Here is a 16,039-nt window from a genome sequence, read left to right as displayed (position 1 = left end):
CTGCTAGCACACCCATGAGGAGTTAGATCTTTCCCTGTGCTAGGGTGGGGTCAGCTGTTTGTTTTGTATTAGAGGTGCAGTAAGCAGTCTCTCTTTTCTAAGAATACAGAAATTTTGAAGTCCTCCAGTCAATTATTTGCTCGATTCCTTTGAACAGAGACTGTTTTTGCAATATTCAACAGTCACATAATTTCACAAAAGTGTTTTTTCTCTTGTGACAGCAAATTATATTCTTTGTAATAACCTAGTTGTCATCTACATGGCATGAAGAGCAAACAACATATGAAAATTAATAAGCTTTTTTCCCTGCTGTTCTCTAGAATTTATAGCGGTTGACAATATCAATACAGCAATTCGTAACTGTGATCCTAGTAAAACACTGGTTGCACTGATGAAACCTGAGGCACAGCTGCCTGTTGTTCACTCATTTGCTGCTGCTGTCTATCAGACTGAGCTGTTCAACCTCCAACAACAGAATGCTGTGGTAAGAGTGAAAAGCTTACAGCCTGCTCATTGATGTTGTGTAGTGAGACCATGAAAGAGCACAAACATAGCATGTTATTATGTAAAATCAGACATAATTCTCTTGCCGTGGTGTTATGTATTGCATGAATCATTTTGGTTAAAAGGCCGATATTTAATTGCAGAGTCAGACTGAGCTCTTGTGTTACTACAAATCAACTGACTTCTTAAAATTGTTGCATGCTCTTAATGAGGACTAACTGGTTCATATATTGTGTAGAAAAGCAATCCCCTGTTATGAGTAGGACCAGAAGAGATGAGACTGTGGGGCAAAAGAAGGAAAGGTAGACTGGATGGGACATAGAAACCCACTGAGCTCCACTGCCACTGATGTGTCAGTCTGGCACGCCTGTACTTAAGAACCTTTCCAGGCTTCTTAAATCCAGCCCATCTCCTCGATGGTGTCTAGAGCGTGTAACTCAAATTTGTTACACTACTTATTTAGCTTCCTGACGGCAGTACATTATTGTCCTACAGAACTACCTGGCACATGATGAACTGTCTATTGCAGTAGAAATGTTGTCAGCTGTTGTGTTGCTAAACCAGACCTTGGAAAATAAGGACATCCTAATGATAAAAAATCATCTCAGAGACCCATGCACTGGCTTCAATAATCTGGAAGAGGAAAACATGCAACGGTAAAGGTTCATTTTGTCTTGTCTGGATGAGACTTGGCAACTTCTGAAAAAAATAAGTAGGTTTTTATTTTGGGTGGGCTGTCCTGTGTTGTGGCTGTGAAGTTGCAAGATAAACATCTGTGTTTTAAATTAATAAGGGAGAGTGTGACAATTGCTGCACTAGTTGTATCTAAATATAAGCAATAGAGCAACCTTGAAGGCTGTAGATGTGTGAGTTGCAGGGAAAATATCCTCTGAAAGCAAGCATGAAGATCTGACAAGAGTTCTTGCAGACACTAAAATATGAAACAACTGTAGCTGGAAACTGTTAATCACTAACTACTCTGCAATTCTGAAAGATGATCTTTGGAACGAGAGTATTTAATGCCTCAGGGTCCAGGAGATCCCTTGAGCCACGGCCAAGCCCTTTTTTGCTTGCTAGAAAAGTGTGTGCAACATTACATTATAGCCTTCACTTGGCTGCCAGCTGCTTGCCCAGTCCCTTGCCTGACTTACACAGACAAGCTGCTACTGCAGTTGGTCTCTTGTCTATCAATAAAAAATCAGGCTCCCAGCGTACAAGGGAGAGCATGGGAATGTGGACCAGTTCCTGTCTCTTGGCACAGGTGGTGGAAACCTCCATGTCTTCTGGAAGGCATGAGTGGGCAAAAAGCGACCACAGCTGCTGGCTGAAGATCTTCAGTAACTTGTCAGGGGACATGAATCTGACAGTGGTCCTTGCTGGGTGTCTCAAAGCCAGAAGGAAGGCAGATTAGGAATAAGAAGCCAGTGTTTTGGTAAGAGAGAGAAGAATGACATAAAATAGAGCAAAACTAATCTGCTACATCTCTGCCAGTGTTAGGTGGCACTTGTGAGCAAGAGAAGCAACATTATAAATATGCAGAAATGGCCCCAAAGTGGCCCAAGTGCAGCATTTCTGGTGGTGTTACCAACCCAATCTTTAGATTACACTGTCAGTCAACACAGAGGAAACAGTAGGAATAGTTGGCCTGGACAAGTAAATAAAATTATAATATGCCATTAACCTGTACTGCCAACCGTATCTTGAATATTGCAGGAAGCTTTAACTTGCACAGTAAAGAAGAGATACAGTAGAGCTGGAAAGACTTAATTGAGGGAGATCCTGTTCAATGGCTTTCTATCAGAAGAAATGGGCTTGTTGGGAATGTGTTTTCTGGAAAAGAGGATTTAGAGGAACTATGTTGTAGGGGTAATATGTCAAAGGTATCCAAAACTCTGCATGTTGGGGAGAAGGTTAATAGAGTCAGTTACTAGTTGCTCCAGTTGTTTAGGGATTTTCGAGAATTTAATAAAGAAAACTTTGGACCCTATCAAATATAAAGTTTAGGGTTTTTTTCTTTTAAAAAGACATACACAAAACATGTAGTGGGGCCAATTCCTCAATAATACATAAGATTTTAAAACAGAGTAGGTGAATTAATGGAGTGCTGCCTTGTTTGCAACTATTAAAGTGATACACAGTCTCCAGCTCCAGAAGCCCTTAAACACAGGCTACTAGATGCTGAAAAGACAAATCAGATTAGGAAATTATTAATCTCTCCTACTTTTTCTTTCCCCTGCCAGCCATTCATTCCTCAACCTTCTGATATAAATAGAAGACATGTATTTTATCTGACATACTTAGCAGTTCTATGCTTTGTTCAGAAATACAAAAATCATTTAACTTAAGTACACATGAATTTGCATTGCTGTGAAGGTTTCCAGCTTATGTGATCTGTGAGCCTTTTAGGAAGAGAGGATACACGCTACAGAGCCTGTGCTTGGAGGATCTGGAGTTGTGGGAAGAGGGGCATAATTATTTTTTTTCCTATGGTTCATCATCTTTGTGTAGGTAGCAGGAAATGCCGATACCTGATACTACTGACTGAAATTATGGTCTTTGAATTAGTGTCGAGAAGACAACAATAGTTTCCTAAAGCACGAAGCTGAACATAATTTTTCCCCATATTTATCTCTTGCACCATACAGCAAGCTGTCTGTATGTGCAAGTATTTGTATTGCCGTCATGCCACATAGTCAAGAAAAGTTCTCTGAATTACAGGGCTATTTCTTCAGATCCTGAAATGCGTAGAGCAGGCAGCTTGCACGTCTATATAATTTCTAACAAGAGCTGAGTTTGTCTGAAATTGAGTCACTGGAAAAAATAGTAGTCACTTAATGATGGATGATACATCTGACTAATTCTTTATGGCGCTTTATCTTATATATGAAATACACTTATGTATTTTATATCTTCTTATAGTTATGCTGATACACTATTGTCTATTAAGTCAGAGGCTTCATCTCAAGGCCAAGATTATTTAAGCTGGAATGATATCCAGAACTGCATTGACATGGTTAATATGCAAATTCAAGAAGAAAATGAAAGTAAGTAATTCCTCCTCCACATTGCCCGAAGAGGTCATAGTTGGGTCTTTGGTATGTAAACCTATAACTGAGTGGCCTCATTCAGACACTCTTGAAAAGAGAAGAGCATTTAAAATTTTTGAAATCCTGATTATCTTTAAATGTCCTTGAAAAATTCCTGTGTGTTTCAGGGGCTGAAGGATATCCTAGGGTGCCTGCCCTCTGCAGTGTTAAAAATGCTATGGTTCTGCCTGCTTGGCAGTTATCTTCCAGCCCTGGATGGTATCACTTTGGGGATTTTGCAGTTGTAAGCCCAGAGCATATTGGGACATAGGGAGGAAGTTCAGTGTTCCATTGAAAAGTATGTTTTATTATGTAAATTATTCCAAGTGAGTGTTTTTTCACAAGGGAGTCAATAAGAAGTTAGACAATGCAGGTATCTGTCTTGCTCTCATTTTGGGTAACTTGATTTCCTGTCTGAGGGTAGCTTCTTATGCCCACATGTTCTCATGTGAATGGACTTAGAGTTTATTTTTGAAGCTGAATGTAATTTTACTGCTATAAGAAGGTGGTGTTATATTAAACATGATAGCTGAAAAAAGCTAAAGCACCAAATTCTTCCACTGCATGTAAAAATTTGAAGCTATCAAGTTATGCCAAATTTGCTGGAGCAAGGAAATGAGACACAGCTTTCAGACTGCCTGCCAGTTCAGAAGCAGTCTCAGTGCACTTTGAGGGGCTTTGTATGACACAGGCTGGTCATGCCCTTCCTGTGCTGTCATTAGTGTCAGGTATCCTGCTGTCTTGTAGTGGTAAAGGAAATTTTATATTGCAGAATTTCTAAAACTGGCTGGATTATTGCTTCCTAAATCTAGTCCAGTGGTTGCCATGGATCCTTACAGCTTATTTGCTGTGTGTGCCTTCTGGCAAGGTGGAGTGCAGAGCAGTCTGACTGGCAGAGTCACTCTTCAGTCTGAACCTCTGCACTTAGTAGGACTTGGAACAGACCTTGAAATAGCAGTGAAAGTCTTGAGTACCAAAATAGCTGCTCTTGCTCTCAGTGACACTGACCTCTGCCTGGGAATGTTTAGAGAGGGCAGATGGGCAGAGAGAAGAGGAAGAAGGGAGGCCTCTGTTTCCATAAGCAAGTTCCATATCTGCGTAGTCCCTCTTTTGAACTACCTTGGAAAAATGGCTCATTCTCCAAGCCTTATAATGGCCTGGATCCGTGACCTCACCAGGTGGGTTGTGGTGGGTTGGGTCTAGAGACACTTATTGAGAGATGATCAACTGGGAGCAGGGATGTCATCTCTCACGGGTGATGGCAAAACCCTTGACTGATGCCTTTCTGGGATGGCTTTTGGGACCACAAGCAATGCAATACTGTTTAGGGGCAGGAAGAAATCTATTTGAAACTGTGTTGGTCCCAATCTGAAGAAAATGAGCTAAGGTTTTATTAAATACACTGGGCCTTACTTCCTGACTGAAGTACTGACTGCTGGTCAGCACTGTCAGTTTAGTTATTTACACTGTCAGTTTGGTTATTTACAGTGAAATTACAAGAAATGAGATTAAGTTGCTATGCGATGCTGTAGCTGGGACTGCAGTATATATGTATTTGCCCACATCAGGGTTTCAAGCAATATGGTCTGAAATCACTTGAAAACAGAACTTCCATCACTCTGAGCCAATATGTTAAACATATAAATATGTGACACCCAGCTTTTTCTTAAGCTTCATGTAGGTGCTTCTTCCCAAAAAATAGGAAAAACTGTTTTCCCTTTTTTTTGTCAAGGATAGTTTTGATTTTTGGAAGAGTTTTATTCACATATATCGATAACTGTGATAGGAAGGAAAGTTGTGGAACCTAATAGCTTCAAATGAATATGAGAACAAAAATAATTTAAAATCAGCTGCTGTTGCTGCCTCTGCTTCTTGTTTCGTGATTTTTTTTCTGTTCTTCGTGTTACCGCTTTGTTTGTATGTGATATCGGAAGAGTTGCGATTTTTTTTGATAAGTGCATCTTTAATAATTTCCCTGTTTCATAGGAATCATTGCAATTGGACACATTAATGAAGCAGTTGACCAAGGAAATCCTGAGAAAACTCTAGAAACCCTACTATTGCCCACAGCCAAGCTGCAAGATGTGATACCAGAAAATGCAAGGCATTATCAGGATGTTCTGCACCATGCCAAAGCACAGAAATGCAAGGTTAGAATTTTTGCTCTTGTTATCTGTGAGAAGTGAAATGCCAATTCTTTTCACTTGCTTCTGTGTCCCTGTCCTGGTTCCCCAACATTTGCATTACCTTTGCCCAGTGAGGTTATAAATAAGCCAGTGACAACAGACTGGCACTATGTAATTTTACACTGTAACTTGTTCTGACTGGCAAAATGGATTAATTCTCAATGTATTAAAATTAAGATATTGTCTACATATGTCTTGCTACTGCTGTAATCTCACTTATTTCAATTCTACTAGGTTGCTGTAGCCATTAAAAAATACGGGCGGCAGCAATACTCACATAGTTGTGAATTTGTGTAAGGATAAGTTACAGGACTGTGCCAGGCAGATAGCTACAATATAGATGGAAAGTGGGGTTTTTGCCAGAAAGAAGTCACAATTATGGTGTTATTTAACAAATGTCTGGGAAATATCTTGAGGAATCTCCATTGCTTATGTTTTATTATAGTGTAGTTTTTGCGCATGATTTTTAGAGCTTTATCATGCAATAACAAGCTGATGGTCTTGTACGTGCCTTCAGTTTAAACCTATCTCAGCAGGATGTTGCTATCTGCTTCCCCAAAAACAGTGGTCTGGTTAGCATTACAGCATTGCAGCCCAGGGAAGCATAAACAAAGATCAGCCTAGCAACTTGCAGGATGTGACTGAACACAAGGCTAGCTAAAGCTGCTAGCAAAGCACTTAGAATGTCCAGTGACTGGAAAACACAATTAAAATTCACACAGTGTGTCTCTAAGGTAACATGGCGAGTTGGGGAAAGTCTACCAACTTTGGCTTATAAAGTATCTTCCAGCATTTGTCACCTCGCCTGGGGTACCTGCTGTGGAACCATGTGTTTCTGTAATCTGCTGTCAGAACTCTTGAAAGGCATCAATTTCTCACCAGGGTTCCCAGGAAAGGGCTGGTTTCACTGAGCCCTCAGTGCTGAAAAGCCTTCTCCCTTGCCATGTGTGCTGGAGAGGGTTTAGTGCATCCTGACTTCACCTGTCCTGGATGGGCCAGGGTCAGTACGTGTGCACAGCGCGGGTGCTGGCTGCACAGTGCTGACCCAGGACATGCCATGTGTATGCACAGCGAGCCAGGATGTCCCCAGGGCACAGACCTACAGACCACAGATGCCTGCACACAGCTGTCCTGCCCTGGCTCACTCCTGCCAGCTGCCCCTGTGCTCCCCAGATACAAACCTAGTGCCCACTCCCATCCTGGTGTGAATGTGCTCATAGGAAACAAATGAGAGTTTCCAAATTTTGGAACACAAATTGCACAGTCTCTTTGAAGTCTTCTAATTCTAAGATTTCTATGTTCTTAGAGACTTCTTCTGGCCTTTATCTTCTGAGCAATTTTGGTTTTGCACTCTTTTGACAACTACTTAGAGCACCTTCTCTGAAACCAGAGTGTTGCTCCTGTTTCAGAACAGAACAAGACACAGTGCTCCCAAAAGAAACACACAGATGCATACTTATTCTTTACCGTGATCTATCATAGATGTGACCATTATTTAGGTAAAAGTGCAGTTTAGACTGACATTTCCTTAAAAAAAATCCAAACACAATTGTAAGGGTAGTGCAGTTTCTGAAGTCTGCCTGATGCACGTCAGCAGCAGAATGGAGCAGTACGTGTTGCCATAGAACACCGCTTATTGTTTGCCTATTTTCCACTTTTTCTGATTCCTGTTTATAAGGCAGATCTGTTTTATTTTGTGTTTAGCATGTTTTAAGAGTGAGCTGTGGTAAAAGGAAGTATTTGATTTACAAGGATCAGATAGTTCTCCCTATAAACTTCCTGCCCCAACATCTGGAAAAACATACGTGTCAAACCTACTTACTTGTACTAATCAGCTTGCTGTCACTTCCCCAAAGCTGTGGTGGTCTGGGGGAGTCCGCGCCCAAATCTGCCAGAACCCATTACAGGTTCTTATCTCAAATCTGACCTATTTGTTCCTTGCTTGAAACTGAAAACACAAATGTGGAACTTATTTTGTCCTGTAAATTTTAAACCACAGCTTTTAGCAGTTCTGAAAGCCTTTTCAAACCAAATGTATTCAGGTCCCAGCAAAGAGAAACCCTGTGTTATGGGAGCATATTGTGGATAACTGGAAAGCTAAACAGATGGACCAAATTACTGTTTGATTGTTGGGTTTTTTTGTGTGATAAGTACTGAGGTTTTAGACTCACATTGTTTATATTTTCAAGAGTTTTCTAATATTTGAATTATTTTAGAGCTATCTTTAAAATTAGTTCTTGTGCATGTTGAAGGAATGGCAGGATTAAAACTAACCTAAATTAAGAACCAGAAGAAATAGAAAAAAGGGAGCCTCACCAGGCTGCAAATTGCCTTCAGGCATTTTCCAGTGCAACTTATTTTATTTAAGTTTTTTACAATACTATTATCAAAACAACATAAAACATTTTTATCCCCATTTACATGCTGCAGTTACAAATTCAAATGACAACCACTGGGTTAATTTTCTAGGAACTTAGTGTTTATGTAGGTTTTGAGTTTCTGTAAAGGTAAAAGTTGACCCATTATTTTACTAATGGTAACTAGCTGCAGTATTTGTAACACTGTAGGTATTTCCTGTGAGGATGTGGAAATAGAGAATACTACAAAACAGCTTCCCTGTTTTGCTTACCAAGCAAGAGTAATACATGCCTGGATTCACAGTGATAAGGGCTAGCTCCCAGCAATCCCTGGGTTAGGGGAGTGCAGGTGCTGACGAAGTGGAAGAACAAGTCTCCAGTGCAGAGCTGGTTAAGCAGCCTCATGGGAGAGGTAGCCTTGGAAGAGTCAGGGTCTGTGTCCACAGCTGCAGGTTCACTGTTCTGTGAACCTGTGGGGACTCTGTATTTCCATCCAGGGCAGTATTTGCTCTGGACTGCTCCCAGGTACATAGAAAGTGCTTTCACTTGTTCCCATTTTCACCAGGCCAAAAACTTGGGTTTGCATCACTGTTCCTGCAGTGATTGTTGGCTGAGAGCTAATTTGAAGTGTCATGAATTGCCCTAGAAGTGCTGTTTGTATGCTGATTCCACTTCTGGTATTTAGAGGCTGTGGTAACTGGTACTCTGGCAGCTTCTCAATGGCCAGAAAGTGATTTCAGAAAGAAATGGAGGTGCAGATCTACTTCCCTAAATCTGGGTGTTGCAATATATGTAATGTAGTTATAGACATGTAATAATACATGTAATAAAGTCATAGAGCTGGATAAGTGTATTTTTGGAGATATTCCCTGTGTTGGGGGAAGTAAATTTAACTGAGATTGCTTTCTAACACACTTGAAGTATAAATGTCACACCTGAGATTTGTTGCTGTGTTAAAACTATACAAAATTGTAATTCCAGTAATAGAAATAAATTCATTTTTCCCTGGATATTTTTACCATTGTTAGGTAAATATTGGATTGACTTCTAATTTTTGACATTAGAAAATAAAGGAAAGGATCAAGACAACTGTTTAGGCTGCTAAGACATAAAGCAATCAGATAAAAAGAATACAGCCCATCTGTGTTGTAATAGTAAGAGTTGATGTGATGGATGATAAGGATAATATTGCTTGGTACGAAGCAAATAGCAAAGATGGTAAGAATCAAAAGACAGACTTTAACATACCAGAACCATTCTTGAGTCTTGAGTGTGCGTATAATTGAGACATAGCAGAACACGATAGTCACAAGTGGTATCAAAAACCCGAACACAGCTAAGGACACGTAGTAGTAGAACTGGAAGGAAGACACGGTTTCACAGGCGCTGTGCACGTCGTGGCAGGTGTAAATGTCCAACTGCTTCACATAGTAACTTTGTTGCATAATGGTGAGTGGGAGCATGTAGAGGAAGACGACGGCCCAGATGGCAGCGCAGGCTGCCAGGGCGTAGGCGCGCTTGGGCAGGCTCTTGTAGGTGAAGGGGTGCACGATGGCCACGTAGCGGCTGACGCTGATGCACGTCAGCAGCAGAATGGAACAGTACATGTTGCCATAGAACACCGCCGTGGCCGCTCGACACATGGTCTCCCCAAATACCCAGTTGTTCCCGTTGATGTGGTAGGCTATTTTGAAGGGCAACACGATGCAGAAGAGCAGGTCAGAAACAGCCAGGTTTGTGTAGAGGACAGCAGTGCACACGGAGCGGATCCTGAAGAGTAGCATCCACAGAATGATGGCATTAGATGGTACACCCAATAAAACAGCACCGAGGTAGACAGCAGGAATTAGCTTGGTGCTCAGAGAGCTGGTCAGGTACTCTAGCGTGGTGTTGCTCACTTCTGTTAATGTGGTGTCATTTGACTTTTTTGAAGTGCATTTATTTTCTCTGATATGGATGGTTGTTGTTTCCCCTTCTATGGCATAAGGGGGGATGTAATCATAGTCTCTTGCTGAAATTCCACGAAACGTTTTGATAAGAGACACTGTTTTAATTGCAGAGCCATTCTGTGAAAATTCTGATGCTTAGAAATAAAACAAAGGTAAATAAAACAAAGTTAAAATTGTTTAAAATGACAAACTGCTGTATTAACAATATAACTCACCTTCAGGAACAGAGAAAGATAATAATCTCTGTACAAAAAAGCAATATAAGTTTAAAATATTTGAGGACATTCTCTTCTGCTTTGGGTGTTCAAATGTGCAGACAACAGTCTTCATTTATCATTTCACACCAAATCTTGAAAATTCATCATTAATGTAGTGTTAGCTGATCTTTCTGCATTTTGAGTGTTTTCAGTAATCTTTAGTGAAAAATGTCAGACACTTCTGTAATGGTTATGACCAGTGGAGGATTTTTCTCAGTAGCAGGAATGTTGGTCATTCATCATATAAGCAGTCTTTGTTTAGGTTTGATCAAACAGTATTACTATCCTTGTCATTTTATGTACGAAATGCATGACTACAAAAGATGTAAAAAGCACTATCTAATCTAACACAGACTGAAACTTTTAAATTAGAAAATTGAAATTACCCTTAGTGTTTTGGTCTCACATGTGAAATTGCTATTCTTCAGCTTCTGACAAAAGCAAATCAGATCTTTTCAGCTTCTTGTACCTGAGCAAGGGCAGTGTCTTGAGAATTGAAAACAAATGATCAGGCAGGTATTATGTGTAATTTACTGGGAAGTGAATAAAACTTTTCAAGCAGCATGAAATTTTTCAGTAAGTAAATATTGTCAGCACATGGGCAAAAACAACAATACTATTTTATTAACACCTGTTCCTTAGTCTTTAGTAGAGAAATTTGTGAAGTAGAGAAATTTGCTTAATTTTCAGATGAAGAACAAATGCGTTCAAATGCTTTTTAAAGCCATGTGTTGTAAAACAGATTTTGCATAGTAAACAACTGTGGAAGTATTTGTCACTTAAATTTTCTTAGCTACTTTTAATGCAAAAATAGCTACTGTAAAGCCTACACTATGCACCGTGAAACTGGAATTCAGGAGCAAACTGAAATATGGTTGAAAATCTTTGGACTTTTTTTACCTGTCCATATTTGAATAAAATTTAGAAAACTGTTTTATTAATGTTTACTGGTAGATTTACAGTAGGATGTTTTAAAATAATGATTGATGGACTGTATTATTTTTAATAGTTTTTGGATGGTTACTCCAGAAAACTAGTTTTAACTACTCATTAAGTTACACGTGTACCTGCATAGGCTGGCATGTGTGTGGATAGATAGATATAGGTATAAACACACACACACATATATATGTATGCATATATATATTTATGTATACCAGCTTTTCAAAATGAGCTTGGTTTGAAAACAGTTTTGATTCTAGAAAGGAAAAAAAAACCCCACGTTTATTATTTGATCATTTCCTTTAGTTATTTTTATCACAACAGTCATCTGAGCATTTCCTTCTAATAACACCGTCTATGAAGTTGCAAAACAAGACACTACAGGTTTAAAATTATCATATCATTACAAAAATACTACATAAGACATGTTTTCAGTAAGTGCAGAAAGTTCCCTTAAATAAAATTCTTTATAGAAAATTACTGACAGAGTTGTAAGGCATCACTGAAATGAAAAAATAAAAATCTGCTTAAAAGGAGACATCCTGGAGCAGTTTTCTGTAATTGGTACATGTATGTACAACTCATTTCAAGTTCACAGCTGGTAGAGCAACAGCATTATCAAAAAATCCACATCATTGACTAAAATATGGAATAGATACAGAAAGGAGGACTCACCTGTAGTGCAAAGACTGGAGGTAAGAGAGAGCAGTCCAGAGAAAAACAGTATCTTCATTGTAGTGTGGGAAATCCAGCCAGCTGAACAATGGTACTGCTCTAGTTCATCTTAAGAGGCATCTTGTGGGGGCTTTTTTCCCCTCTGTAAGGGACTAAAGAGTGATTGATCTGTCCTCCAGAAGCATCCTGTAAGCATGAGGTTTATGGCAAGGAGCTAATTTGTTCTTTGTCTACTACAGCAAGAGGGTGTGACGTATCCAAATATGCACACATGACTCAGTTTCAGCCTCAGCCCAACACAGAGATAAAATTACTTTACAGCAGCATTTTAACTCCTAATTTTCCACAAGCCTGAAGCTGATATACAGGGTTCTGCTGGAATTTTTACATACAGATATTTGGTGTAAAAAGGTGTTTTCTGAAAAATCAAGGGGCGTGTTTAGTAAATCCTCAAGAGTCTAATTCGGAGACCAAAATGTCATGTGGCTGAACTCTGTACCCTTCTCCTGGGAGAAGCCAGACTTGCAGAACAGTGTGATGATCTCAGTTTAGCAAAAGGTGGAGATGGAAAGAAGCCATACATACAAACATGCCTTAGGAAAACTGCATTCTGCTTTGCCTTTTGCCTCCCTACCCGTTAGCTGTCTGCCTCTTTCAATCCACCTACTACCTCCCCTGAGTCAGTTTCCAGCCTTCCACAGACTTCAGCCTCTAAAACCTTTCCCCTATTTTCATTTGCTGTTTTGTTGATCACTTCCTTTTTTTCTGCCTGGCTTTTTTTTTTCCTTTTCCCCCTCTCTTTTTATTTTTTTTTTTTCCCTTTTCATTGCCAAATAACAGCAGCTTGTTTTAGCAAGCAAAATTAGACTACATTTTGGTCTTGATTCCAGGCTAGTCGCAAGGCTCAGCATAAACTGTACTTGGCTCCAGAGCAGTATTTGTGTCTCTTCGTGTATTTAATGTGTAAAAGCTGGATAACAGATGAGGATTTTTTTTTTTAGTTTCTCAATGCTTTTCTCAAAATTCAGTGGCAGATTGAGAATTTATTAAACATTCTCTCAAGTGCTACCTCTAACTCTCACTTGTCTGACACCACTTCATGCTCTTTATGTATTCTGCTACCTCATTTACATATCTGATACAAGCTGAAGAGTACATCTTTAGGGTTTTTTACCCTGTTTTCTCTTTGTAGGTTCTGTGGATATCAGATTTATTAGATCTTTGACCTGAGGTTCAGTGCATAACCAGTCATACTCATTGTGAAGCTGCTTCTTTGTCCACACTCTTTTAGTTTGAATGTGTTTCTAGTTAGTTTTTTTTCCCCTGAAATATGCCTGTGTATATTGTCCAAATCTCTCTCAATTGATGCAATCCAGCTTCTCTTATCATTAACCTGTTATAGGCCTGGCACTCCTATTTCCTCTTTAGCATGATTTTCCTACCCACCTACTGGATTAGATTTTAAATACTACTTTAACCCTGTTTTATCTGATGAAGTGCTGGTATCACCAGTGAACCTGGGCAGTAGGGATGGTTAGTGGGGATGTTGAGCCCACTCTACTACACCTTCTGGTTTAACTTGGGTTTAATGTCATGCACTTTAGGCCTGAAAGAAGAGCAGTATCTATTCTGCTGTTTAATTACACAGTTTGCATCTGTGAGCTAAGTCATCATTACTAAACCTGAACTGTCTTTCTCATGTTAATTTTCACTGCTGTTTTCTAATGTAACATGCACTTAGATATACACAAGGATCCTTTCCAAATAAGGGATTTTGAAAGAAAGCCAACTTCCTGCAGTCTTCTGCTACTCTCTCCTACTATCACAGTGCTGCCTGATAACGTGTGATTTTTGTGACTCAGACTACTTTGCCTACATATAACAGAAATAAAATGTTTCAATTTTTATTGATCTTTAGTAGAATGAATTCTATGCCAGCAATACCACAGATTCTCCTGTTCTTCTAGATATCAAAACTTTTGGAGCTTTATATCTAAACAGGATGTTTTTCAAGTCAGTAAATACAACATGAATGTGTTCCACTGATGATTTTAAATGGTCAAATTCTTTTTTGTATCCAAGGGCTTTGCAAAGCAGAGATTGGATATTGGAGCTGTGTCAGTACACTGAGACCACTCTAATTATTCAGTTTTTTCAAGGCTCTTTACTGTTGTTTTTCCAGGAATCTCAAGATGAATCAGTGCTCCTTTGGCTGGATGAAATACAAAGAGGAATCAATGACAGCAATAACAACATAAAAGAAGCAGCAAACTGTAAGCATTTACCTGTATCTGCACTGCTCTTGTTTTTCTTGATCTTGGGAAACTGAAATTGGTAATTTATATATTCCACGTCAGGGAACATGGAAGCCCTTTAAATACATGAAAAGAAATGAATGCATGTTCTTTGTCATACTAAAACTGAGATGACTTAAAACTACAGGAGTGGTGCTAGTCCTATCTAAAGTGGTAATCTTTAAGTGTGGCTAATAATTCAGGATTTGGTTATACAGGTTAACATCATGACTAATCTTTCTAATGTCAGTGTGTCTTCATGTACCTCCTGAAAAATATAAATGACCAGGGACAAGTTGTTCAGGAAATTGTTTGCTATATATACAACTAAAATATTTATGCATGTTGTAAAGGCAAATTTTTATATTTACTTTTTTTTCATTTTTTGCATTTTATATTTCTTTATATTGTCTTTTATGGAGTGCTGACAAACAAAAATCAGGAACATATTAACTTTTAAAGCACAGTACAAGGTCTTTCTGAAAAGTGCATGTTCTTCCAATCTGTAAGGAAGAGGAAATCTGTAGGAAATTATTAAACTGAGGCTTAATCTGTCAGAGTGCTGTGTACTGGATGCACTTCAACACCTTCTGCAAAGCTTTATATTGGTTGAATATAATAATTTTAGAAAACTATTCATAATACATAATAAACTTTGGCAAATAATGTAGAAGCAAGCACTGCTGGGCTTATGGGGCACGTTGGAGAGCACAGCGACGTGCCTGCCTGCTCCAGCCCAGGGCCAGCTCAGCTCAGACAAGGCACTGGGTATTGGTCATCTTCTGCTTCACTTGGCTTTGGGTGAGTCAGTGTCGCCTTCTGGGCCACCTTAGGAGCTTGTGAATGTAAGTGCTGAAGTCGGTGCATTCCTGCAGCGCCGTGCTCGGCCATGCCTGGTGCAGTGAGCCCACAGGCAGGAGTTACTCCTTGGGAATTGCGAGTGGAAGAGAGCACAGCTGGCCATCACAAATAGCTATCCCTGCCACAGGAACATTGCACTTTGTGTTACTGCTACTTTAGAACTGATCCAAACAACTAAATATCGTCTTCATGTAAACAAGGCAGATAAACTGAAGATAGCTGAAGTATTTTTGTAGGTCACACATCCATAGAAGGCACTGGGCTTGTGTTTTCTGAGACAGGGTCAGATACACATACATTGTCTCAACCAAGCTTTTGTACTGAGGAGTGCTTTTTTTGTGGAAAAATCTGCTTCCTATGAATGCACCCAGAGCCATGAGGAAACATGAGCACAGAGAAGGGAAGGAAACACGTAGCTTATAGCGGATTTGAGTTAAACCTAAAGAGCAGCTTGAAAACACCCCCATTTGTGATCACCTGTAAAAGCATTAAGAATATTTTTCATAAGCAGCCTGCAGAAACTAGGAGAGCATAATTCATACAGCAATACCGTACAATGTTGCTAATGGTAAACCACTGGTCCTTCCGCTACCTAGTTGTTGTACTAAAACATTTTCTTATAATCTGTGTTGGTAGTAAATGCACAGTTTTTCACAATCAAGGATGTTCAATGGAATTGTTTTAACATTTCACTTTTAGGGAAAAAATACTAATCTTGTGTACTTTGCCCTGTGGGTTGAAAGGAAGCACTGTCAGCACAGCACATTCTTAACGAGATCTAAGGTTTTGCAGCTAAAACCTGAGATTTAACATTTCCCCATGAGCCCAGAACCTGATACTTCCTATAACCAACACATCCTGTCTCAGGAAGTTTGCATGTTGTGTTCACATAGTCTAAACTTTAAGTTTAGCTTGATCACCACTTGGA

At 39.4% G+C, this 16,039-nt stretch overlaps 2 protein-coding genes across 9 annotated transcripts in view; one reads left to right on the top strand and one right to left on the bottom strand.

Moving 5' to 3' along the window:
• F2RL2 (coagulation factor II thrombin receptor like 2) overlaps nt 1-12,169 on the bottom strand; it is a 32,881-nt gene extending 20,712 nt beyond the window's left edge. The window contains exons 1-2 of one of the 2 annotated variants that reach the window (XM_033085832.1): nt 11,957-12,169; nt 9,382-10,216 (exon numbers count right to left, since the gene is read on the bottom strand). In XM_033085832.1, coding sequence (XP_032941723.1) covers nt 9,382-10,216; nt 11,957-12,014 — 893 coding nt within the window. In that variant the 5' untranslated portion in view covers nt 12,015-12,169. Of the gene's footprint in view, nt 1-8,193; nt 10,217-11,956 lie in introns of those variants that run through there. The other variant, XM_033085831.1, reaches the window with a different exon arrangement.
• IQGAP2 (IQ motif containing GTPase activating protein 2) overlaps nt 1-16,039 on the top strand; it is a 127,076-nt gene that overhangs the window by 81,967 nt on the left and 29,070 nt on the right. For 6 of the 7 annotated variants that reach the window (XM_033085826.1, XM_033085824.1, XM_033085825.1 and 3 more), the window contains 5 exons: nt 321-484; nt 1,000-1,160; nt 3,424-3,548; nt 5,577-5,740; nt 14,139-14,229. In XM_033085826.1, coding sequence (XP_032941717.1) covers nt 321-484; nt 1,000-1,160; nt 3,424-3,548; nt 5,577-5,740; nt 14,139-14,229 — 705 coding nt within the window. The remainder of the gene's footprint in view (nt 1-320; nt 485-999; nt 1,161-3,423; nt 3,549-5,576; nt 5,741-14,138; nt 14,230-16,039) is intronic. The other variant, XM_033085828.1, reaches the window with a different exon arrangement.

The sequence above is a fragment of the Catharus ustulatus genome, chromosome Z, assembly GCF_009819885.2.
Source record: "Catharus ustulatus isolate bCatUst1 chromosome Z, bCatUst1.pri.v2, whole genome shotgun sequence".
In the NCBI taxonomy this organism is placed as follows: Eukaryota; Metazoa; Chordata; class Aves; order Passeriformes; family Turdidae; genus Catharus; species Catharus ustulatus.
The sequence above is the reverse complement of the archived record's forward strand: the minus strand, read 5'-3'. Positions and strand labels throughout refer to the sequence as shown.